A 24,908-nucleotide genomic window follows, 5' to 3' on the forward strand; every position below is an offset into this window, starting at 1 on the left:
TATGCGATGCATACTAGCCTATTATGCCTTTTGCATTGCAGGTTTGGGGGAAAAAAAAAAAAGTTTATGCGGTTTACAACCGCTTTAAGGTACAGTATTTTATTTGGGTTTTTTATTATTGTTTCTATTGCTATTATAAATAAAGGTTCATTAAGATTTTTTTTACTATCATTATTATTTGTAATGTTTTATGAAGGTGTTTTATTATTATTTTTTACTAACTTTAATTAATAAAGTTTCATTGTGGTGTTTTATTAAAGTGGAGGTTCACCCGTAAATGTTAATTTTTAACATTAGATTGAGGCTCATTTTGTGAAGGGGAATCGGGTGTTTTTTTTTAAATCGAAGCTGTACTTACCGTTTTAGAGAGCGATCTTCTCCGCCGCTTCGGTATGGGCTGCGGGACTGGGCGTTCCTATTTTGATTGACAGGCTTCCGACGGAAGTAGCCCAACGTCGGTGCGCCGCAGGCGCCGTATAGAGCCGCACCGACGTTCGGCTTCTTTTGGCTACTCGTGACGCGATGTATGCGACCATCGGAAGCCTGTCAATCAAGAAGGAACACCCAGTCTGGCAGCCCATACCCGGAAGCGGCGGAGAAGATCGCTCTCTAAAACGGTAAGTACTGCTTCGATTTTAAAACAACTAGCCGATTCCCCTAGACTAAATGAGCCTCCATCTAAGGGTAAAAATAGCAATTTACCGGTGAACCTCCACTTTAAGGTACAGTATTTTATTTGGGTTTTTTATTATTGTTTCTATTGTTATTATAAATAAATGTTCATTAAAGATTTTTTTTACTATCATTATTATTTGTAATGTTCTATGAAGGTGTTTTATTATTATTTTTTACTGACTTTAATTAATAAAGTTTCATTGTGGTGTTTTATTAATACTTTATTATTATAGAGGTGGTATAACTAAGTGTCAGTGACTCTCTCAGCACATCTTCTGAGGTAATGACAACTCAGACGTCCTACGCATGCGCCACGGCCGCGAGCACGCAGCTACGCCTGCTCGCAGTCTCCACCCAGCCGACGTCCCGCCAGCAACGCGCCTGCGCCGCTCTCGGCCCCTCCCACCCTGTGCCCAGCAGCTTTCCGATAGGCCCGCCGCAGAGCGCAGGCGCGGGAAGCGCTCGCCGGGCCGCTTTCCAGCTCTACCGTGACTGGAGGGCGCGCTCTGCGCATGCGTGCAGCCATCTCCCGGCTCGGGGAGCCCTTCGCGCCATTCGGAAGAGTCGGCCGGGTCACGTGTGGCGGGTCCGGAGGAGGAGGAGGGGGGTCACCGGCCGACTGAGATACCGAGCTTACCTCAGAGAGGAAGAGCCAGAGAGAGAAGCAGGGGGGTGGGGTGAACCGGGACTGAGACTCCGCCCCACACCGCCCGGGACACCGAGGGGGAGCCGCTGTCACCATGAAGGGGTGAGAGAACCCGGGACACCGGGGGGGGGGGGGGGGGGGAAAGGGGGGGGCAAGGTCACCATGTGAGAGGGGGGAGGAATGTGTCCTCTGTACTGGGAGGGGGGACACCTGACTGTGTGTCTAATATATATTGATTTTCCAGGGTGTGTGTATATACATGATTCTATTCTATATATATATATATATATATATATATATATATATTATATATATATATATATATATATATATTATATATTTTTATTATGTTGGCTCGAGATTTTATTCATCCATATATCTTTTATTTTTAATATTATATGGCTGTAAAAAAAAGAAAAAAAAAAAACGAGAACAAAATATCTTCATAAAGCCATATATTAGAGATATATATATATATATATATACAGACACACACACACACACACACCTTTTTTAGTCTATCTCTAGATTGTATACATCCATCTTATATATTACAATTATTATTTGGTTATATGAAACAGGGGGAAAAAAAATCCACATTTTACTGTCTTTATATGTGTGATTTATATATATATAAAATGGGGTGATCTTTTTTTTTTTTTAAAGGGTGTGTGTAAATACATGAAGGGAAAAAAAATATATATATATATACACACACACACCTCCAGTACTAAAAATATATATATATATATATTATATTTTTATTGGCTCGAGATGTTATTCATCCATATATCTTTAATATTATATGGCTGCTGTAAAAAAAAAAAAACACAGGAACAAAATATCTTCATAAAGCCATACATTAGAGTTTTTTTTGTGTGTGTGTGTGTGTGTGTGTGTGTGTGTGTGTGTGTGTGTGTGTGTGTGTGTATATATATATTAGGGTTGTCCCGATACCACTTTTTTAGGACCGAGTACAAGTACCGATACTTTTTTTCAAGTAGTCGCCGATACCGAATACCGATACTTTTTTTTAATGTCATGTGACCGTTTTCAAACCACAATACAGACCAAAGATATTTTCTTTAGAATTATGAAGAACCGGTACATCATGGTGTGGGGCTGTTTTTTAGCATACGGTACTGGAAAACTACATATCATTGAAGGAGTGATCACTGTCAGTGCAGCTCATCGGTGCCAGTGCCCAAAAGTGCAGCTAGCCAGTGCCACCTATCAGTGCAGGGAGGCAGCTTATTAGTGCATCTCATCAGTGCCACCCAATCAATGCCAGTGCCACCTATCAGTGCCATCCATTTATGAGTGCCATTCAATCAATGCCAGTGCCACCTATCAGTGCCATCCAATTTGTGTTCGATGTCACAAAAAAAAAAGTATTCTATTTTGGTATCGGGAGTATTTGCGCGAGTACGAGTACTAGCGCAAATACTCGGTATCGGTCCCGATACCGATACTGGTATCGGTATCTGGACAACCCTAATATATATATATATACACACACACACTTTTTAGTCTATCTTTAGATTGTATACATCCATCTTATATATTACAATTATTATTTGGTTGTATTAATATTATATATATAAATAAATGGGGGGGGGGATATTCTTTTTTTTTTTTTTTTTTTTTCCTTTTATGCATCCATATTTCTTTTTTTTTTTTTTTTTTTTCATCATACAATTTTTTCTAATATATATATATATATGGCATATATATATAAAATTATTAAAAAAAAAAAGTTTCCCCTTCAGTTTCTGGTTTTAGCCATCTTTATAAAGCCATAAAAAAAAAACATTTATAATTTTTTTTTTTTTTATGGCTTTATAAAGATAGCTAAAACAAGAAAGTGAAGGGGGGAAAAAATGATACTTTCCATGCAGTAAGGGAGAGAAAAAGTTTTTATATGTTGTCTTATCCATTATTATTCTCTTTATATACAGACATAGTAGTTTTAATTAAGCAGGAAATGTGACATTCACCGTACTTCCTCTGTAGGTGAATCTCCCTGCCCCATGTGTGTCACATGTCTGATGGAAAAGTCACAGAGTGTGTGTGTGATAGATAGATATCTCTCTCACACACACACTTACCTTTTAGAGGGACATTAGATTAGCGGAGGAGCCGTGTATTGTGAGAATAGAATTCATAGATTTTATAATTATTGATATAATGATGTAAAGTCCAGACTGTACAGTCTCTAGATCTTATCGGATCCATACAGAGCATGAAGTTCTCTACAATGTGTTCCATCACTGTATGCAATGTATGTACAATGATATTTTATGTGTACACACACACAGGTAATGACTCTGACATCATTTATGAAGCAGATAATCTGACATTCACCATACTGTCTGTCTGTGCCTCATGTGAGCCACATGTCAGTGATGGATTCCCCAACAGAGAATATTCAGTGGAAAAAGTCACATTCACAGAGAGAGAGGTGTGTGTGTGTGTGTGTATGTATATATTCTTCAACTAACGATTATTTTCATAATCTATTAGTTGGCCGATTATTGTTACGATTAATTGGATACTAGCCTTAAAAAAAAAAAAAATAGCATTTTTAAATATTTTTGGGCCAATTTGTTGTTGGGCAGATTACAAAACACAAATTGCCGCAAAAAAAACACATTCCATGCTTTTCTGCAGCTTCTCCATTGAAGTATATTAAACCCCCAAAAAAACAAAATGGCACCGTTTTGCGGTAAAAAGGCCTCACCCTTTCCAAATACGCAGAAGCTGAAAAAAATATCATGGATGTGAACGTGTTTTCTCTCTATATCTCTATCTCTATCTCTCTCTAACGTTTAAATGGTCATCATAAAAGTAATAGATGGGAAATCTTCCAGTGGGGACACTGGTCCCGGTGACCTGGGGAAGAGACAAAGGATTCCCTTAATTTGCAGGCGTTTCCTGTTTTGGCTAGTAGATGAGGAAGGGAAAGGAAATCTCCCCAATGGGACCCAGGTGGATAAAAACTAATGAGGGGGGGGGGGGTTATTATACCCCCCCCCCCCCCCTTACGCAATCCAAAATTGGGGGAGGGTAAGGTATGCCTTTTTAGTTGCTGATGGTTCTTCCCTTATATCTGTTAATAGGTGACTTCTGATGATTTAATTTGGGTGTGTGCCCTTCTGATAGGGTCACGGGAGGATCTGATGGGTGTGATGGTACCTGGCTCAGGACATGGTTTAGGGAGGGTTATGAAGCTTCCAGTCTTGCGACACTTGAGTTTTTATTGAGATGGAGGACCTGACATTTGACATGTGAAAATATATATATATATATTTTCACACACATATATATATATATATATTAGTGATGAAAATAAGTATTTGAACACCCTGCTATTTTGTAAGTTCTCTCACTTGGAAATCATGGAGGGGTCTGAAATTGTTATCGTAGGTGCATGTCCACTGTGAGAGACATAATCAAAAAAAAAAAATCCAGAAATCACAATGTATGATTTTTTTAACTATTTATTTGTATGATACAGCTGCAAATAAGTATTTGAACACCTGAGAAAATCAATGTTAATATTTGGTACAGTAGCCTTTGTTTGCAATTACAGAGGTCAAACGTTTCTTGTAGTTTTTCACCAGGTTTGCACACACTGGAGGAAGGATTTTGGCCCACTCCTCCACACAGATCTTCTCTAGATCAGTCAGGTTTCTGGGCTGTCGCTGAGAAACACAGAGTTTGAGCTCCCTCCAAAGATTCTCTATTGGGTTTAGGTCTGGAGACTGGCTAGGCCACGCCTGAACCTTGATATGCTTCTTACAGAGCCACTCCTTGGTTATCCTGGCTGTGTGCTTCGGGTCATTGTCATGTTGGAAGACCCAGCCTCGACCCATCTTCAAAGCTCTAACTGAGGGAAGGAGGCTGTTGCCCAAAATCTCGCAATACATGGCCCTGGTCATCCTCTCCTTAATACAGTGCAGTCGCCCTGTCCCATGTGCAGAAAAACACCCCCAAAGCATGATGCTACCACCCCCATGCTTCACAGTAGGGATGGTGTTCTTGGGATGGTACTCATCATTCTTCTTCCTCCAAACACGGTTAGTGGAATTATGACCAAAAAGTTCTATTTTGGTCTCATCTGACCACATGACTTTCTCCCATGACTCCTCTGGATCATCCAAATGGTCATTGGCAAACTTAAGACGGGCCTTGACATGTGCTGGTTTAAGCAGGGGAACCTTCCGTGCCATGCATGATTTCAAACCATGACGTCTTAGTGTATTACCAACAGTAACCTTGGAAACGGTGGTCCCAGCTCTTTTCAGGTCATTGACCAGCTCCTCCCGTGTAGTCCTGGGCTGATTTCTCACCTTTCTTAGGATCATTGAGACCCCACGAGGTGAGATTTTGCATGGAGCCCCAGTCCGAGGGAGATTGACAGTCATGTTTAGTTTCTTCCATTTTCTAATGATTGCTCCAACAGTGGACCTTTTTTCACCAAGCTGCTTGGCAATTTCCCCGTAGCCCTTTCCAGCCTTGTGGAGGTGTACAATTTTGTCTCTAGTGTCTTTGGACAGCTCTTTGGTCTTGGCCATGTTAGTAGTTGGATTCTTACTGATTGTATGGTGTGGACAGGTGTCTTTATGCAGCTAATGACCTCAAACAGGTGCATCTAATTTAGGATAATAAATGGAGTGGAGGTGGACATTTTAAAGGCAGACTAACAGGTCTTTGAGCGTCAGAATTCTAGCTGATAGACAGGTGTTCAAATACTTATTTGCAGCTGTATCATACAAATAAATAGTTAAAAAATCATAAATTGTGATTTCTGGAATTTTTTTTTTTGATTATGTCTCTCACAGTGGACATGCACCTACGATGACAATTTCAGACCCCTCCATGATTTCCAAGTGGGAGAACTTGCAAAATAGCAGGGTGTTCAAATACTTATTTTCCTCACTGTATATATATATATATATATATATATATATATATATATATATATATATATATATATTCACATTATATTTCTGAGAAGTACCCAATGTATGTCATGCCACCTGGGAGGTCCCAGAGCAGTAGTGTGTATATGTGGGCGATATGCACATTATTTTAGTGGGTTTCATTAGAGATGCATGAACTTGTGTATCTTTTTTTTTTTTTGCACTTTTAAAGGTTCACCATTGGAACATGTTTTAGCTCCTCCCCTTGTGACAGCAGGTGGGGAATATTTTCCCTGCACCCGCTATCACAACTTAAAAAAAACAGCGTGGCCGTGCAGGGCTCCGCCCACATGGCTGCATCATTTATTCAGAGAGTTCTGTGAATGAATGTACTACCAGTACATCGACAATTGTGGCCAACGGCTTGTAGTTCTCAATGAACAGCGAGGGCCGATGGCGAGCGCTCCCATAGTTCTGTGATTCTGTGATTGCCCGCCCATATGAGGTAAGGGCAGACTGTGTACTGAGGGTCTGCAGGAGCCTGGCATTGCACCCTTGATCTGCTGATCATGGGTGCAATGATTTGCAGGCTCCAGTGTTAACAAAATAAAAAAATACTTTTTATTTTTATAAAAGGTGAATTTTCCTTTTAACCCCTTGATGCCGATGTAACGTAAAGATGATATGCAACTGCGGGCATCACCCCGGTACCGGCTTTAAGAGCCGACGGTTGGCTTTCTTGTAGTAACCACCGATACGGCTATGCTTGGCAGCAGCAGAGGACGTCCCCCCCTCCTCCTGTGGTTCCACCAGGAGGCCTAAGCGAACAGCCGGCATTTACACCCGCTGGCTGGAGACCCGAATAAAGCCAGGATCTGCTTTGATCGGGTTTCCGATCTAGTAATCCGGAAGTGACTTCATGCCGTCACTACCCGAGTTATGTGGAAATCAGGATTCAAAACAGCCAAACTTGGCACTTTTTTTACATGCAAAGGAGGCATTTGGGGGTCTTATCGACTCCAGAGCCCCCCATAAAGAGTACCTGTCACTGCCTAGGGATATTTACATTCCTTATGACGGCAATAAAAGTGATCCAAAAAAGAGAAAAATTAAAGGGACAGTAAAAATGGGAAAGAAATTTAAAGCGCCCCATCACCCCATGCTTGCACGCAGAAGCCAACGCATACGCACGTCGCGCGAATGTAAACCGTGTTTAAACCACACGTGTGATCATTAGAATAATTAACCACTTCCCGGCCTATAGCAAAATGATGGTCGGGAAGTAGTTCAGTTCTCCTGGCTGGGCGTTGTTTAAGCCGCCACCGTGCACGGCGATCTTGGTAAAGGGCCTCTGACAGATGCTCTTTACCACGTAATCGGCCATGTGCAATAACAGCTGATCACGATGTAAACAGGAGGAGCCGTTTATTGACCTTTCCTCACTCAGACACGGGTAGAGTTGAGCCGATCAGCTGCTCTCCTGATTGTTTATCAGCGCAGCCCTCCAGCGGATGCCCGCAAAGGAACCCCAATAGGTATGCCACCCTAGACCACCAGGGATATGCAATCAGTGCCCAGGCAGCTGCAAATCGGTGCCCATTAATAATGCCTGTCAGTGACGCCCAGCAGTGCTGCCTACCTGAGCCACCCATAAGTACCCACCAGTGCCACCTCATTGGTGCCGCCATATCAGTGCCCGTCGATGGAGAAAATATTTTTTTTTTTACAATTTTATGAAAAACAAACCTTTTTTTTCCCCAAACTCTGCTTTTTTTTTTTTTTTTATTTAAAAAATAAAACCCGCAGAGGTGATCAAATGCCACCAAAAGAAAGCTCTATTTGTGGGAACAGAATGATGAAAAATATGAAATATGTACAGCGTCGCACGACCACACAATTGCCATTTTTAAAAAGTGAGCGCTAAAAATTGGCTTGGGCAGGAAGGCGGGTTAAGTGCCCGGTATTGAAGTGGTTAATGATCCTTCCGCGGCTGAGGTGGTTAAAGTATTCCGAAGCCCAGCGCTGAGCTAAATGATAGGTCTCCTGACACTTTAACATGAAACCCATCAGAAAGTAACACTTGGTGACCCCCGAATGCCAATTAATCATAGGTGGCAGCTGGTAGAAGGCTTTGTGGGTGACCCTAATTACTGCTCACTTGGAATGGCTATGGAATGCTCCATGAAGGGTTAGTGGGTTGGCCTGTACAATCTGCTACTCACTCCCAACTACACTATAGCTGGGCTAAGGATAGAAGCGATATCTGTACTTGGAGGAGCTACAGGGGGTGATTGATTTACTAAAACTGGAGAGGGCAAAATCTGGTGCAGCTGCGCATAGGAACCGATCGGCTTCCAGGTTCTTATTGTCAAAGCTTCATTGAGCAAGCTGAAGTGAGAAGCCGATTGGCTCCCATGCGCAGCTGCACCAGATTTTGCGCACTCCAGTAAATCAACCCCACAGTTTCCTGAGTGAGATGATCAAATACCACCAAAAGAAAGCTCTATTTGTGGGGGGAAAAAAGGACGCCAATTTTGTTTGGGAGCCACGTCGGTTAAAGCGACGCAGTGCCGAATCGCAAAAAGCTCTCTGGTCTTTTGACCAGCAATATGGTCCGGGGGGTTAAGTGGTTAAAGCGGTGGTTCCCCCTAAAACAAATTTCTAACAATACATTCGTAAGACCCGTTACACTGCGGGTAGGCTGGCTTTTGTTTTTTTAGTACATACCTCGATCTCGGCGTTTCGTCCCTTGGCGGTGGGCGTTCCTAGTTGATTGACGTTCCGACGGGCGCATACTGCGCGTCACGACTTTCCGACAGAAGCCGAACGTCATTGCGCAGGCGCCGTATAGAGTCGGCTCTATACGGCGCCTGCGCAGCGACGTTCGGCTTCTTTCGGAAAGTCGTGACGTCACGTATGTGCCCGTCGGAGGAACGTCAATCAACTAGGAACGCCCACCGCCAAGGGACGAAACGCCGAGATCGAGGTATGTACTAAAAAAACAAAACAAAAGCCAGCCTACCCGCAGTGTAACGGGTCTTACGAATGTATTGTTAGAAATTTGTTTTAGGGGGAACCACCCCTTTAAAAACAAAAATCTGGACGACGTCGCTTACCCGGATAGCGTTCCATGTAGTAGTGGGATGGGGTTGTCGGATAAGGGCCGTGTGGTTTCTGAAGGCTGGTGTGCGACCCTATGGGTTTTATAACGGATAGAGACTGGTGAACCCCTATCCGTTTTATAGAAGGAGATGAGCCTCTCGGATAAGTTCCCATTGATCTTTTGTAGCGATCTGTAATTCTTTCCAATAATATATTATGAGGTGTAGATATAGTGATTATCAGCAGAGGGTTCCTTGAGACCGGAAAATTTATTTCTGGGGTTGATGAGGCTGACGGAGGCTCTGCTATGGAGTGATAGTAAATCGCAGACATGCGTTCACAGTGGTTTGTTGTAGAAAGTCCTTATTCATGCTGTGTGAGTCAGATAAGTGGGAGTGGCTCTTTTTTTTTTTTTTTCGCACATTGCAAGAGCCGAACGTTTTTTATGAGTCATTTGTGACATGCTGCAACAGCAACCATAACCTTTCCTAACCGTTCATAGGAATTATTCAGAACCGTGTGTTTGTTTTGGTGTGTTCTGTTCTGTTTGTTTTTAAATGTGTGACAATATCAATTTAAGTGAAAATTGGTATCCTGCAGCGGTGTCCTTTCCACAGTTTATATTCCACAGATGCAGCCTACATAACCACTGAGCCTCCTCATGTGGCTGGCTTCACACTTTTGTAATGCCAGATATCTCATGTGATACGCACCACATTGCTGTGCACATCACATGCGATGCGCATTAGGGATCGCCCAATAAAGTCTTTTCGGTGCCGATGCAATACTGGCGCCTTGCTGGTTGGCTGGCTTCAGTGGCGCCTTGCTGGCTGGCTGGCTTCAGTGGCGCCTGGCTGGCTGGCTTCAGTGGCGCCTTGCTGGCTGGCTGGCTTCAGTGGGGCCTTGCTGGCTGGCTTCAGTGGCGCCTTGCTGGCTGGCTGGCTTCAGTGGCGCCTTGCTGGCTGGCTGGCTTCAGTGGCGCCTTGCTGGCTGGCTGGCTTCAGTGGCGCCTTGCTGGCTGGCTGGCTTCAGTGGCGCCTTGCTGGCTGGCTGGCTTCAGTGGCGCCTTGCTGGCTGGCTGGCTTCAGTGGCGCCTTGCTGGCTGGCTGGCTTCAGTGGCGCCTTGCTGGCTGGCTGGCTTCAGTGGCGCCTTGCTGGCTGGCTGGCTTCAGTGGCGCCTTGCTGGCTGGCTGGCTTCAGTGGCGCCTTGCTGGCTTCAGTGGTGGCTGGCTGGCTGGCTTCAGTGGCGCCTTGCTGGCTGGCTGGCTTCAGTGGCGCCTTGCTGGCTGGCTGGCTTCAGTGGCGCCTTGCTGGCTGGCTGGCTTCAGTGGCGCCTTGCTGGCTGGCTGGCTTCAGTGGCGCCTTGCTGGCTGGCTGGCTTCAGTGGCACCTTGCTGGCTGGCGTTACACTATGCCCACACAAAGTATCTCATACGCTACGCCGCCGTAACTTAGGGCGCAAGTTCTTTCTGAATACAGAACCTGCCTCACTAGGTTACAGCGGCGTATCATATGAGATACTTTGTGCGGGCATAGTGTAACGCCAGCCAGCAAGGCGCCACTGAAGCCAGCCAGCAAGGCGCCACTGAACGCTTCAGTGGCGCCTTGCTTGTTGGCTTCAGTGGCGCCTTGCTTGCTGGCTGGCTTCAGTGGCGCCTGGTGCCTTGCTTGCTGGCTGGCTTCAGTGGCGCCTTGCTGGCTGGCTGGCTTCAGTGGCGCCTTGCTGGCTGGCTGGCTTCAGTGGCGCCTTGCTGGCTGGCGTTACACTATGCCCGCACAAAGTATCTCATATGATACGCCGCCGTAACCTAGTGAGGCAGGTTCTGTATTCAGAAAGAACTTGCGCCCTAAGTTACGGCGGCGTAGCGTATGAGGGCCGGCGTAAGCCCGTCTAATTCAAAATGGGAAGATGTGGGCGTGTTTTATGTTCAGTGTGACCCCCACGTAAATGACGTTTTTAACGAATGGCGCATGCGCCGTCCGTGGACGTATACCAGTGCGCATGCTCCAAATTACGCCGCAAAGCCTCATTGGTTTCGTGAACGTAACTTACGCAAAGCCCTATTCGCGAACGACTTACGTAAACGCCGTAAAATTCGGCGCTGGCCTGACGTCCATACTTAACATTGGCTATGCCTCATATAGCAGGTGTAACTTTACGCCGGAAAAAGCCTTACGTAAACAACTTAAAAAAATGCGGCGGACGTATGTTTCTCAATCGGCGTATCTACCTAATTTGCATATTCAATGCGTAAATCTCTGGAAGCGCCACCTAGCGGCCAGAGTAAATATGCAACTAAGATACGACGGCGTAAGAGACTTACGTCAGTCGTATCTTAGCCAAATTTCAGCGTATCTTGCTTTCTAAATACAGAATGAAGATACGCCGCGTAAATTCACACAATATACGCCACAATAACAATATACGCCGACGTATATTGTTTCTGAATCTGGGCCATAGCATTTACAAAATAGGTTAATTGAAGAATTATTATTATTCAAGATTTATATAGCGCCAACAGTTTACGCAGCGCTTTACATTATAAAAAAAAGGGAGACAATACAGTTATAATACAATAAAATACAAGAGGATTAAGATGGCCCTGCTCAGAAGAGCTGACAATCTAATAGGGTGGGGCAGGTGGTACAGAAGTTTGTGACTGTGGGGAATGAGCTGATGGAAGTTGTAAAAGATTAGTTGGAGACGTGATAAGCTTCCCTGAAGAGGTGAGGTTTTCAGGGAGCAAGAGTAGGGGAAATCCTGACAGGTTGAGGTAACGAGTTCCAGAGGATGGGAGAGGCTCTGGAGACGAGCATGGGAGGGTGATATTTGGAGACAAGATTAGTGATGTAGCTCGGGGCAGAATTGTGGATGGCTTTGTAACTTGTGGTTAGTTTTTTTGAATTTAATTCGCTGGGCGATTGGTAGCCAGTGTGGGGATTGGAGGAGAGGGTTGTCGGCCAGTGTGGGGATTGGAGGAGAGGGTTGGCGGCCAGTGTGGGGATTGGAGGAGAGGGTTGGCGGTCAGTGTGGGGGTTGGAGGAGAGGGTTGGCGGCCAGTGTGGGGGTTGGAGGAGAGGGTTTTGGCGGCCAGTGTGGGGGTTGGAGGAGAGGGTTTTGGCGGCCAGTGTGGGGGTTGGAGGAGAGGGTTTTGGCGGCCAGTGTGGGGGTTGGAGGAGAGGGTTTTGGCGGCCAGTGTGGGGGTTGGAGGAGAGGGTTTTGGCGGCCAGTGTGGGGGTTGGAGGAGAGGGTTTTGGCGGCCAGTGTGGGGGTTGGAGGAGAGGGTTTTGGCGGCCAGTGTGGGGGTTGGAGGAGAGGGTTTTGGCGGCCAGTGTGGGGGTTGGAGGAGAGGGTTTTGGCGGCCAGTGTGGGGGTTGGAGGAGAGGGTTTTGGCGGCCAGTGTGGGGGTTGGAGGAGAGGGTTTTGGCGGCCAGTGTGGGGGTTGGAGGAGAGGGTTTTGGCGGCCAGTGTGGGGGTTGGAGGAGAGGGTTTTGGCGGCCAGTGTGGGGGTTGGAGTAGAGGGTTTTGGCGGCCAGTGTGGGGGTTGGAGGAGAGGGTCGGCGGCCAGTGTGGGGATTGGAGGAGAGGGTCGGCGGCCAGTGTGGGGATTGGAGGAGAGGGTTGGCGGCCAGTGTGGGGGTTGGAGGAGAGTGTTGTAGGAGAGGGTTGGCGGCCAGTGTAGGGATTGGAGGAGAGGGTTGGCGGCCAGTGTAGGGATTGGAGGAGAGGATTGGCGGCCAGTGTAGGGATTGCAATTTTTATCGGGACTGTGACATTGCGGCAGACAGATAAGACACATTTGACCATTATCCAGCGATCGGTGCTATAAATATGCACTGATTACTGTATAAATGTCGCTGGCAGGGAAGGAGTTAACACAAGAGGGGTGGTTAAATGTGTTCCCTAGGGAGTGATTCTAACTGTGTGGGGATGTGGCTGACTTGGGGAGGTGACCAATCGGTGTTCCTATATACTAGGACCACACGATCTGTCTCCTCTCCCCTGACAGGACGTTGATGTGTGTTTTACACACACAGATCCACATTCCTGCTCTGTCACGGGCAATCCCGGGTGCCCTGGCGTACATCCCGGGGCCGGCGGGCACACGCATTGTTTTCTTCGTGTCACGGCAGGCGTGCGCCCCCCCTCTAGCTGAGGACGTAATATGACTCCCGTCACAGAATGGGAGATCCCATCTGCGGACGTCCTATGACAATGGGGCGGGTATTGAAGTGGTTAATAAGTGTCTATAAAGTATTTTCCTGGAAATTATAAAAACTTGACCGAGTGCGGTATCCAAGGCCGTCTGAGAAATCTGTTTTCTCTTTATTCTGTGTGTTTTATAATCTTCCTCTTGGATAACGATCGTCGGTGGAATCGGATTCTGAAGCTCTGTTGGTTTTTATCGCTGTCTCGAACGGTCTCCTGCTAGGTTTTTTTATTTTTGCTTTTCGAGGAGAATCACTTTTCTCCGGCTTGAGGCTCTGGTGGTTCGTGAACGGAGTCGATGGAAACTGCAGAGGATATTGTTTTGCTTTTTATGGCCAAGCCTACCTTCCCATTTAATGAGGTGTTATTGTTTGGCAGGGCTTCCTAAAGAGAGAGTCGCGCACATCTGCTATTTTACCATAGGTAGACTTTCTAGTAAGAGATTGTTCTATGAATCCGAGTAGCACCCGTGGGGATAATGGGCTTCTTTGCGTTGTAGTTCTATTTTATTTTATGTTCGTTGGTTAATTTGAACGTTTCTCATGTACCGTATTTATTGGCGTATAACGCGCACTTTTTTGTCCTGAAAATCAGGGCAAAATCGTGGGTGCGCGATATACGCCGATACCCGCTTTCCCGCTCCGAGTTTGAGTACTGCGCCAGCATATACCGAGCGCAGTACACTCGTGTATAGTCGGGCAGTCTCGGCTCCTCTCGCGCTCACGTCCTGGACGTACAGGACGTGAGCGCGAGAGTAGCCGAGCCTGCCTGAGTGTACTGCGCTCGGTATATGCCGGCGCAGTATTCAAACTCGGCACGGGAAACGAGCGGGGAGGACGCCGCAGACGGACGCCGGACCCGACGAAGAGGACACCCGAAGCCGCAGACGGACGCCGGACCCGCCGCAGACGGACACCCGAAGCCGCAGACGGACGCCGGACCCGCCGAAGAGGACACCCGAAGCCGCAGACGGACGCCGGACCCGCCGAAGAGGACACCCGAAGCCGCAGACGGACGCCGGACCCGCCGAAGAGGACACCCGAAGCCGCAGACGGACGCCGGACCCGCCGAAGAGGACACCCGAAGCCGCAGACGGACGCCGGACCCGATGAGACTGCCGATGGACGCAGACGGACGCCGGACCCGACGAGACTGCCGATGGACGCCGCGCAAGACACCAAAACTGTAAGTACAAAAAATCTTTTTTACACAGGAATGCGGGTCCACTTTAGGGGTGCGCGCTATACGCCAGAGCGCGCAATACCCCGATAAATACGGTAAATGTACCGTCAGGGAGAACAAATGATCCATCCTTTTACGCTGGCTGCTCTTGCACGGCGAGGGTTAAGCTGGGCATAGATGGATCAAAATTCGTCCAGTTCAGCAGGGGCAAGCCAAATTTCTATTCCTCTGTGGCCAGTCCCGTTCAACTTATTGGGCTTCCTGCGAACAGGAATGTTCATTCAGTTAGCGCTGATCAGTATATTATAAAAGCTGAGGAGTCCCCACCCAACTGTCAATACAATGGTGCAGCAGGTAAGATTTCTCAATCTACCTCGCTTGTGTGGATGGGGCAATCTGTCGTCGTCCCCCCTTCTTCCTTTTTTTTTTTTTTTATCAGCCTCTTGGATCAATCTATGGCCAGTTTAAATCTAGGGCAGGGGTCTCCAAACTTGCTAAACAAAGGGCCGGTTTATTGTCCTTCAGAATTTAAGAATGGGGAGGGGTGGACTTGAGCCAGTGAGCGTAGAAAATGCCCCAGTGTCAAATGGGAGTAAACGATGTCTCTGACTTGATGGTCAGTGGGAGTATAAACAATTAGTGCCTTTGGTCAGGGAGAAGATGGGGGTCAGCGGGAAGGGGGGAGGAGTGTCCCAGTCATTGGGGGTCAGTGGGCAAGGGGGAGGCGTGTCCCAGTCGTTGGGGGGGGGGGGGGTTAGTGGGCAAGGGGTGAGGAGTGTCCCAGTTGTTGGGGGTTAGTGGGCAAGGGGTGAGGAGTGTCCCAGTCGTTGGGGGGGGGGGTTAGTGGGCAAGGGGTGAGGAGTGTCCCAGTCGTTGGGGGGCCAGTGGACAAGGGGGAGGAGTGTCCCAGTCATGGGGGGGGGGGGGGGGGGCAGGGAGGAAGGGGTCTTTGGGGGTCAGTGGGCAAGGGGGAGGAGTGTCCCAGTCGGGGGGAGGGGGGTGTCCCCGTTGTTGGGGGTCAGTGGGATGGGGGGAGTGTCGTCATTGTAGGGGGGGTGTCCCCGTCGTTGTAGGGGGGGGTGTCCCCGTCGTTGTAGGGGGGGGTGTCCCCGTCGTTGTAGGGGGGGGTGTCCCCGTCGTTGTAGGGGGGGGGTGTCCCCGTCGTTGTAGGGGGGGGTGTCGTTGTAGGGGGGGGTGTCCCCGTCGTTGTAGGGGGGTGTCGTTGTGGGGGGGGGTGTCGTTGTTGGGGGGAGGAGGGGGTTGTCCCCGTCGTTGGGGGGGGGGGGGGAGGACGAGTGTCCCCGTCGTTGTTGGGGGGGGGGGGGTGGACGAGTGTCCCCGTCGTTGTTGGGGGGGGGGGAGGAGTGTCCCCATCGTTGTTGGGGGGGGGGAGGGAGGAGTGTCCCCATCGTTGTTGGGGGGGGGGGGGTTAGTGGGCAAGGGGTGAGGAGTGTCCCAGTCGTTGGGGGCCAGTGGACAAGGGGGAGGAGTGTCCCAGTCATGGGGGGGGGTCAGTGAGGAAGGGGTCTTTGGGGGTCAGTGGGCAAGGGGGAGGAGTGTCCCAGTCGGGGGGAGGGGGGGTGTCCCCGTTGTTGGGGGTCAGTGGGATGGGGGGGTGTCCCCGTCGTTGTAGGGGGGGTGTCCCCGTCGTTGTAGGGGGGGTGTCCCCGTCGTTGTGGGGGGGGGTGTCCCCGTCGTTGTGGGGGGGGTGTCCCCGTCGTTGTAGGGGGGGGGTGTCCCCGTCGTTGTAGGGGGGGGGGTGTCCCCGTCGTTGTAGGGGGGGGGGTGTCCCCATCGTTGTAGGGGGGGGTGTCCCCGTTGTTGTAGGGGGGGTGTCGTTGTTGGGGGGAGGAGGGGGTTGTCCCCGTCGTGGGGGGGGGGGGGAGGACGAGTGTCCCCGTCGTTGTTGGGGGGGGGGGGAGACGAGTGTCCCCCGTCGTTGTTGGGGGGGGGGAGGAGTGTCCCCATCGTTGTTGGGGGGGGGTTGTCCCTGTCGGGGGAGGAGTTTGCCTTTTAGCAATGAATTTCATTATTGTAAACAAGCATTTTACTGAATGAAATCGATTCATTCTGTGTTTTTTATTTTTTGTGATTGGCTTTGGCCACAGCAGATCACATGGCACAGAAGGGCTGTGATTGGCCCAGCCTGTACCATGTGATCACTGTGACCAATCACATCTAGCAAACACAATAGATGGCTTAATGGGAAACCATCCATTGTTTTCAACAGTGATTTGACCTACTATGATTGCCGGTACCATGTGACCACTGTAACCAATGGGCTGGTACAGTGATCAGTCATTGGCCGGTGATGCATGCTGTGTACCTAAACCTCACAACACTGGGGGGGGATCTTTCAAGAGACTCTCTATGAGATGAACAGTATTTCTGTTATGTACATCCAAATTGGATCATAAGGTCCCCCCTGGATCACCGGAGCAAAGCTGACCATCCAAAGATGGACTTTTCACCGTAACCGCTCGGACAGCGACTAATAATTAGAATAGTAATAATGGTGTGCGTTTTATAAGCTGCAGAGAAAATCTTTCTTTTGGGAACGGTTGGAGAAATTTCCACATGTCTACAGACCCCATGTAGATCCTTGCACCGGGCTCAACTCTTCAGTCTGTGCGGATCGGAGGATGATCCTCTCTCCCCCCCCCCCCCCCGTTCAGACTAAATTTAAACAAGTCGATAGCTCTAAGTATATTTTTGGGCTTGGTGGAGTGATCTGCAGTGGTGGGATCCGTTTTCAGGGCAACGCATTCCTTCTGAGGACGGTCAGGAGCTATTTATAGCTATGAGCAATGCAACCATCTCTGAATACTGGTAAGTTTGAAATGCTTTTCGCAGGTTCGGGAATACATAGCATCTCATAAAGCTGGAACACCGGAGATCGGCGTCTCGTATCGCTCCGTCTTCGATCTGCCGCTTGTTTGTCACTTAAAACCTCCATACAGACTAGACCGATGATGTGCGCAGCACATACAAGGCGTCAGCTTGCCCGTGCACTATGGCCTTTCCTTCTGGCTAGCCTCTGGATTTCCCCCCCCCCCCCCTCTCATAGGTGCCAGGAGACGGGCGTTGTGTTTTGGCACAAGGGCAGCAGCTTGCTCGCGGTCACCATGATGTGGAGACCACACTTGGTCACAGGATCAGCTGTCGGTGTCATTTCTGTCCCCTAGAACTTTGAAAGATTGTAGGTTTGAACGCTGATGCAGTCTTAACACTTTTTTCTAGATTATTATTTTTTTACTACATAGATGAGTAATTTAGTATATAACTATTTCCAGAAATTGCTTAACCTGTTCACGCCTGCTCTATAGCCAAATGACTACAGTGCGTCGCACTTTGCCGGAAGGATGTCGTATGACGTCCTCTCGTACTTGCACTTTAGTCATCTGTAATCGCAGATCGTGGTACAGAGCCAATCACAGCAGCTCTTTACCAGGTGATCAACTGTGCCCGATTTATAGCGGATTACAATGTAAACAGGATTTGCCAGTTATCTGCTAACAGTACGAGAGGAGAGCTGATAAATGCCAAATCCACACAGGGGACATCTACACTGATAATCAGTTGGGCCTCTGGTGGCTTGGAGCTTCAGTTGGGCCTCTGGTGGCTTGGAGCTTCAGTTGGGCCTCTGGTGGCTTGGAGCTTCAGGTGGGCCTCTGGTGGCTTGGAGCTTCAGGTGGGCCTCTGGTGGCTTGGAGCTTCAGTTGGAGCTTCTGGTGGCTTGGAGCTTCAGTTGGAGCTTCTGGTGGCTTGGAGCTTCAGTTGGAGCTTCTGGTGGCTTGGAGCTTCAGTTGGAGCTTCTGGTGGCTTGGAGCTTCAGGTGGAGCTTCTGGTGGCTTGGAGCTTCAGGTGGAGCTTCTGGTGGCTTGGAGCTTCAGGTGGAGCTTCTGGTGGCTTGGAGCTTCTGGTGGCTTGGAGCTTCTGGTGGCTTGGAGCTTCAGGTGGGCCTCTGGTGGCTTGGAGCTTCAGGTGGGCCTCTGGTGGCTTGGAGCTTCAGGTGGGCCTCTGGTGGCTTGGAGCTTCAGGTGGGCCTCTGGTGGCTTGGAGCTTCAGGTGGGCCTCTGGTGGCTTGGAGCTTCAGGTGGGCCTCTGGTGGCTTGGAGCTTCTGGTGGCTTGGAGCTTCTGGTGGCTTGGAGCTTCTGGTGGCTTGGAGCTTCTGGTGGCTTGGAGCTTCAGGTGGCTTGGAGCTTCAGGTGGAGCTTCTGGTGGCTTGGAGCTTCAGGTGGAGCTTCTGGTGGCTTGGAGCTTCAGGTGGAGCTTCTGGTGGCTTGGAGCTTCAGGTGGAGCTTCTGGTGGCTTGGAGCTTCAGGTGGAGCTTCTGGTGGCTTGGAGCTTCAGGTGGAGCTTCTGGTGGCTTGGAGCTTCAGGTGGAGCTTCTGGTGGCTTGGAGCTTCAGGTGGAGCTTCTGGTGGCTTGGAGCTTCAGGTGGAGCTTCTGGTGGCTTGGAGCTTCAGGTGGAGCCTCTGGTGGCTTGGAGCTTCAGGTGGAGCCTCTGGTGGCTTGGAGCTTCAGTTGGGCCTCTGGTGGCTTGGAGCTTCAGGTGGGCCTCTGGTGGCTTGGAGCTTCAGGTGGGCCTCTGGTGGCTTGGAGCTTCAGTTGGAGCTTCTGGTGGCTTGGAGCTTCAGTTGGAGCTTCTGGTGGCTTGGAGCTTCAGTTGGAGCTTCTGGTGGCTTGGAGCTTCAGTTGGAGCTTCTGGTGGCTTGGAGCTTCAGTTGGAGCTTCTGGTGGCTTGGAGCTTCAGGTGGAGCTTCTGGTGGCTTGGAGCTTCAGGTGGAGCTTCTGGTGGCTTGGAGCTTCTGGTGGCTTGGAGCTTCAGGTGGGCCTCTGGTGGCTTGGAGCTTCAGGTGGGCCTCTGGTGGCTTGGAGCTTCAGGTGGGCCTCTGGTGGCTTGGAGCTTCAGGTGGGCCTCTGGTGGCTTGGAGCTTCAGGTGGGCCTCTGGTGGCTTGGAGCTTCAGGTGGGCCTCTGGTGGCTTGGAGCTTCTGGTGGCTTGGAGCTTCTGGTGGCTTGGAGCTTCTGGTGGCTTGGAGCTTCTGGTGGCTTGGAGCTTCAGGTGGAGCTTCTGGTGGCTTGGAGCTTCAGGTGGAGCTTCTGGTGGCTTGGAGCTTCAGGTGGAGCTTCTGGTGGCTTGGAGCTTCAGGTGGAGCTTCTGGTGGCTTGGAGCTTCAGGTGGAGCCTCTGGTGGCTTGGAGCTTCAGTTGGGCCTCTGGTGGCTTGGAGCTTCAGCAGCCACCAGTGCAGGGGAAAAATTACATTAATACCGGGCACTTTCATCCCTTTCCTTTCCAGGCAAATTTTTAGCTTTCAGCGCTCTCGCACTTTCAATGAGAATTGCGCAGTGATATTTTTATTATTTTCTTCCCACAAATAGAGCTTTCTTTTGGTGGTATTTATTCACAAATCTGTTTTTTGCCTTATAAGCTAAAAAAGCAGGACATTTTGGAAACAAACTATTTTCTACTACTCTTTTTTTAAAGAAACGCATAAAATCGAATTGTCATAAATTTAAGCCAAAATGTATTCTGCTACATGTCTTTGGTAAAAAAAAAAAAAAAAAAAAATATCCTGTTAAAGCGGAGTTCCAGCCTTTTAGTGTTTATTAAAAGTCGGCAGCCACAAAAAGTGTAGCTGCTGACGTTAAATAAACAGACGCTTGCCTGCTCCACGGTCCAGCAACGTGCCCCCCCCCCCCCAAGCCCCAAGCTTTCGGCTTCATGACCGGGCACTCACTGTGCGAGTAGCGCTGCTCTGAGTGGACAGGCAATCTCCTAGGACCTGTCGCGTGTCCCTGGAGATCGCCTAAAGGGATAGGCCGCCTAAGAGAAGTCGCCGAGTTGGTCCCTGATTGGAAAGAGGAAGTGGAACAGGAAGGCCCCCCCCCCCCCCTGCAAAAAAAATTACATGCCTAATGTGGCCCCTTAAGGGGGCGAGAAGTGGTTACTCCGCTTTAAGTGTATAATAATTGGTTTGTATGATCGGGGGCATGTGTGCAGATGATCGCAGACATATGATTTTACTGTTGCATTTGTGGGGGATAGGTATTTTTACTGTGTGGGGACAATGTGTCGGGATGTATGTGTGTGTGTGGGGGGGACACTGGGCTGGTGATCAGTGTGTAAAAAAAAAAAAAAACAGCTCATACTCGCTGATCACCGACCGGCGGCAGCGATCCGCTCTCCTCACTGACAACTTCCATATAAGGAGAGCCGATCGCTTAGCAACCGGCTCTCTATTTACATCACATGATGTCTGTGATTAAACACAGCCGTCATGTGATCAGGAGGGCCGATCGGTGATGCGCCGTGTCCGAGTGCACCGCGATCGCGCCGATGCAAGTGCGCGATCCCCCCCTCCTTCTAAAGGGGACGTTCCTGAACATCCACTCAGGAGGAGGAAGCACCCACCAGGCCGTATATGTGCAGTGGCCGGGTGAGAGGTGGTTAAATGCCACAAAAAGAAAGCTTCATCTGTCTCAAAACAAATGATAAAAATATTGTCTGGGTTACAGTGTAGCATGACCGCGCAATTGTCATTCAAACTGTGACAGCGCTGAAAATTGGCCTGGGCAGGAAGGGGGTGAAAGGGCAAGTGGTTAAAATGATTTTTTAATATAGATATATAAAAAATCTACAATAGTATATTGCAGCGCACACCGCGCCCTCATAGATATGAAGAGCAAATGCCTTGTTGGGGTCAACTTGGCCATAACAAACTATAGTCCTTTGTAAAGCTGAAATCGTATGTTAGCGTTTAGAGGCCTTGGGTAATGTGTTTTTTTACTTTATATATATTTTTTATTTTATTATTACATGACTAAATTGCATTTTCTGTTTGTAAAGTTGTTTGACGTGGGGCCATGTTTACACAAGTGCGGGTTTTTATCACATGTTATCACAGCGCACAAATGTGAGCAGGCCTGGGTTTGGTGGGTGACGGCAATGTGTGCCCCTCGCCCTCTGAAGTCATTCTCTTTTTTTTTTTTTCTGTTTTCTTTTGTGTAGTTTTTTTTTTTTTTTTTTTTTTGCTTTTTTAGGCTTCTGTCTGTGGAGTGATAATTCAGCATGTTTTGCTTTGTTCCAGTAGCCGGATCGAGCTGGGGGATGTGACTCCACACAACATAAAACAGTTGAAGAGGCTGAACCAGGTCATCTTCCCAGTCAGCTACAATGACAAATTCTACAAGGACGTCTTGGAAGTCGGGGAGCTTGCAAAACTCGGTACGTGCCGGGGCTTCGTGGTGTTCGTCTTTGCTGTACCGTTTTCGCTGCCAGAGCAAAATAATAATTTTAGCCCTGAAAATTACATAAAACCCCTAAAACATATTTATTTTTTCTGAAAGCACCCATGACCAGTGATGGCGAACCTCGGCACCCCAGATGTTTTGGAACTACATTTCCCATGATGCTCATGCACTCTGCAGTGTAGTTGAGCATCATGGGAAATGTAGTTCTAAAACATCTGGGGTGCCAAGGTTCGCCATCACTGGTAGGGGCATTGATGGCAAATTTTGGCACCCCAGATTTCTTGGGAACCATGTTTCCCATGGTGCTCAACTACACTGCAGAGTGCATTAGAGCTGCCAAGGTTCGCCATCACTAGACCTTTGCAGTAATGTCGTGTGACAAAAAAATGGAGCTACTGCTATTTTATTCTCTGTCTAGCAGGGGTCAAGTCCTGGGGAAAAAAGTGTGGGAACTCCCACCCAAGATCCACTCCCCCACCAAAAAAATTTAAATGATACACTCATATGCATAATTACTAAACCGCATGTTTATTTTTTTCGATCCACTGTACCTTAGAAATCCCTTATGTTACTGGCCACAAGTTCTTTCTGAATCTCGCGATAACTCGCAGCAGACCTCCGCAATGTCTCCTGGGAACAATGACAAAAGCTCCCAGGGGACATTGCGGCATCGAGGAAGTGACGGAATACCCGCACACTACCTGATGAATCCATATACAGGAAGCTGCCAGTAACATAAAGGATTACTAAGGTTCGCCTGCCCCTGACAGTGACTCGAGCTGGGCATCGCCGCTTAGTGAAGAATTGGCTCGGCTGCTCCAATCCTGCAAAGGGAACTGCGTTCCTGCTGTGAAAAAAGTGCAGGAACTCCGTTCCCACCCGTTCCCGCAGGACTTGAGCCCTGCTTTCTAGGGCAGTGATGGCGACATTGGGGGCCCCCCCCAGATGTTTTGGAACTACATATACCCATGATTCTCATGCAGTCTAGGTGAGCATCATGGGAAATTTAGTTCTAAAACATCTGGGGTGCCAAGGTTCGCCATCACTGGTAGGGGCATTGACGGCAAATTTTGGCACCCCAGTTTTCTTGGGAACCATGTTTCCCATGGTGCTCAACTGCACTGCAGAGTGCATTAGAGCTGCAAGATTAACCACTTCAATACCGGCCCTATTCTGGCACTTCTCTCCTACTTGTATAAATCATCATTCTTTTGCTGGAAAATTACTCAAAACCCCAAAATGTTATATATATTTTTATATATATATATATATATATATATATATATATATATATATATATATATATATATATATATATATATATATATATATATATATATATATATATATATATATATATATATATATATATATATATTAGTGCTGTCAAACGATTAAAATTTTTAATCGCGATTAATCGCATTAATGTCATAGTTAACTCACGATTAATCGCTCTAATTTATGATGAATTTCAACACAAATATCGCACAATTCTTCAAGTGATTATAATTTATTATCGCTGTTTTCTAGCTGATCTAAAACCATTTTTGACATAAAGGGACACTTTTGGACAATCTACAGTTTTTCAGGCAGAAAGAATAGTTTTTATTTTATAAAAGAACATGTAGGACACTGGGCAGACCACTAGGGACAAGGGGGGTGTGTATTTTTTACATACAGTACTGTAATCTATAAGATTACAGTATACTGTGTGTATTGTGTTTGTTTACTTTTTTAAATTTGGCGCCGTTCTCCGCTCCCGTGCGTCGTAACGTCGCAGGGAACGGAGCTCGGCGGCACACAGGCACTGTGAATCGAGCGAGGAGGACCCGCCAAGCAAGGAGGACCCGCCAAGCAAGGAGGACCCGCTCGATCACACAGCGGGGTGGCATCACTGGATCCAGGGACAAGGTGAGTAACTTGTCTGTGAATCCAGCGAAAAGGTAAGCCGCGCCGCTGCACACTCTGCATGTCCACCCCGAGGGCTCCTGCGTTAATCGCGCGACAAATATTGACGGCGTTAACATGGGTTTGCGTTAACGCCGTTAATATCGCGTTTAACGCACAGCCCTAATATATATATATATATATTTTTTTTATAGCAGACAGCCTAGGGCAGTGTTTTTCAACTCCAGTCCTAAAAGGCGCACCAACAGGTCATGTTTTCAGGCTTTCCATTATTTTGCACAGGTGATTTGATCAGTTTCACTGCCTTAGTAATCACCACAGCCATTTCATCTAAAGGAAATCCTGAAAACATGACCTGTTGGGGCGCCTTGAGGACTGGAGTTGAGAAACACTGGCCTAGGGAATAAAATGACAAACTTTTTATCTTGCACGGTATTTGCGCAATCATTTTTCAAAAGCCGTTTAAAAAAAAAAAAAAAATGTTTCACGAATTAAAAAATACCAAAACAGTAAAGTTAGCCCAATTTTTTTGGAAAATATATAAGATGTTACGCCGAGTAAATAGATACCTAACATGTCACGCATTAAAAATTGCGCACACACTCATGAGTGTGGCGCCAAACTTCGGTACTTAAAAATCTGATGGACCTTTTTTCTTTGCAGCTTATTTCAACGACATTGCAGTGGGAGCGGTATGCTGTCGGGTGGATCACTCCCAGAATCAGAAGAGACTGTACATCATGACCCTGGGGTGCTTGGCACCGTACAGAAGGCTAGGAATAGGTAGGTCTATTGAATGTTTTGTTTGGGGAGTAAAAAGGTGTTTTGCACAAAAGAAAACATTTGTATGGTGTATAAACCAGTTTTATCTGAATAATTCCAGGATCCCACCACGCATGAAACAAAAAGAAGTTAGTGGAGTTCCACCCTGACTTCTTTTTAGATTTTTTGAACTCACCAGAAAAGGCGGTTGCTGTGCGGAAGTAGCTCTTCTGCCTCTTC

The 24,908-nt window shown here is 47.9% G+C and overlaps 1 protein-coding gene across 6 annotated transcripts in view; it reads left to right on the forward strand.

Annotated features, from left to right (window-relative positions):
* Nucleotides 1–1,166: 1,166 nt before the first annotated feature.
* NAA50 (N-alpha-acetyltransferase 50, NatE catalytic subunit) overlaps nt 1,167–24,908 on the forward strand; it is a 33,309-nt gene continuing 9,567 nt past the window's right edge. Inside the window, exons 1-4 of one of the 6 annotated variants that reach the window (XM_040339147.1) lie at nt 1,167–1,423; nt 3,640–3,782; nt 21,836–21,972; nt 24,570–24,689. In XM_040339147.1, coding sequence (XP_040195081.1) covers nt 3,718–3,782; nt 21,836–21,972; nt 24,570–24,689 — 322 coding nt within the window. In that variant the 5' untranslated portion in view covers nt 1,167–1,423; nt 3,640–3,717. Of the gene's footprint in view, nt 1,424–3,639; nt 3,783–17,525; nt 17,570–17,865; nt 17,871–21,328; nt 21,332–21,835; nt 21,973–24,569; nt 24,690–24,908 lie in introns of those variants that run through there. The other 5 variants (XM_040339148.1, XM_040339151.1, XM_040339150.1 and 2 more) reach the window with 5 other exon arrangements.

This window comes from Rana temporaria, chromosome 2 (assembly GCF_905171775.1).
Source record: "Rana temporaria chromosome 2, aRanTem1.1, whole genome shotgun sequence".
Lineage (NCBI taxonomy): Eukaryota > Metazoa > Chordata > Amphibia > Anura > Ranidae > Rana > Rana temporaria.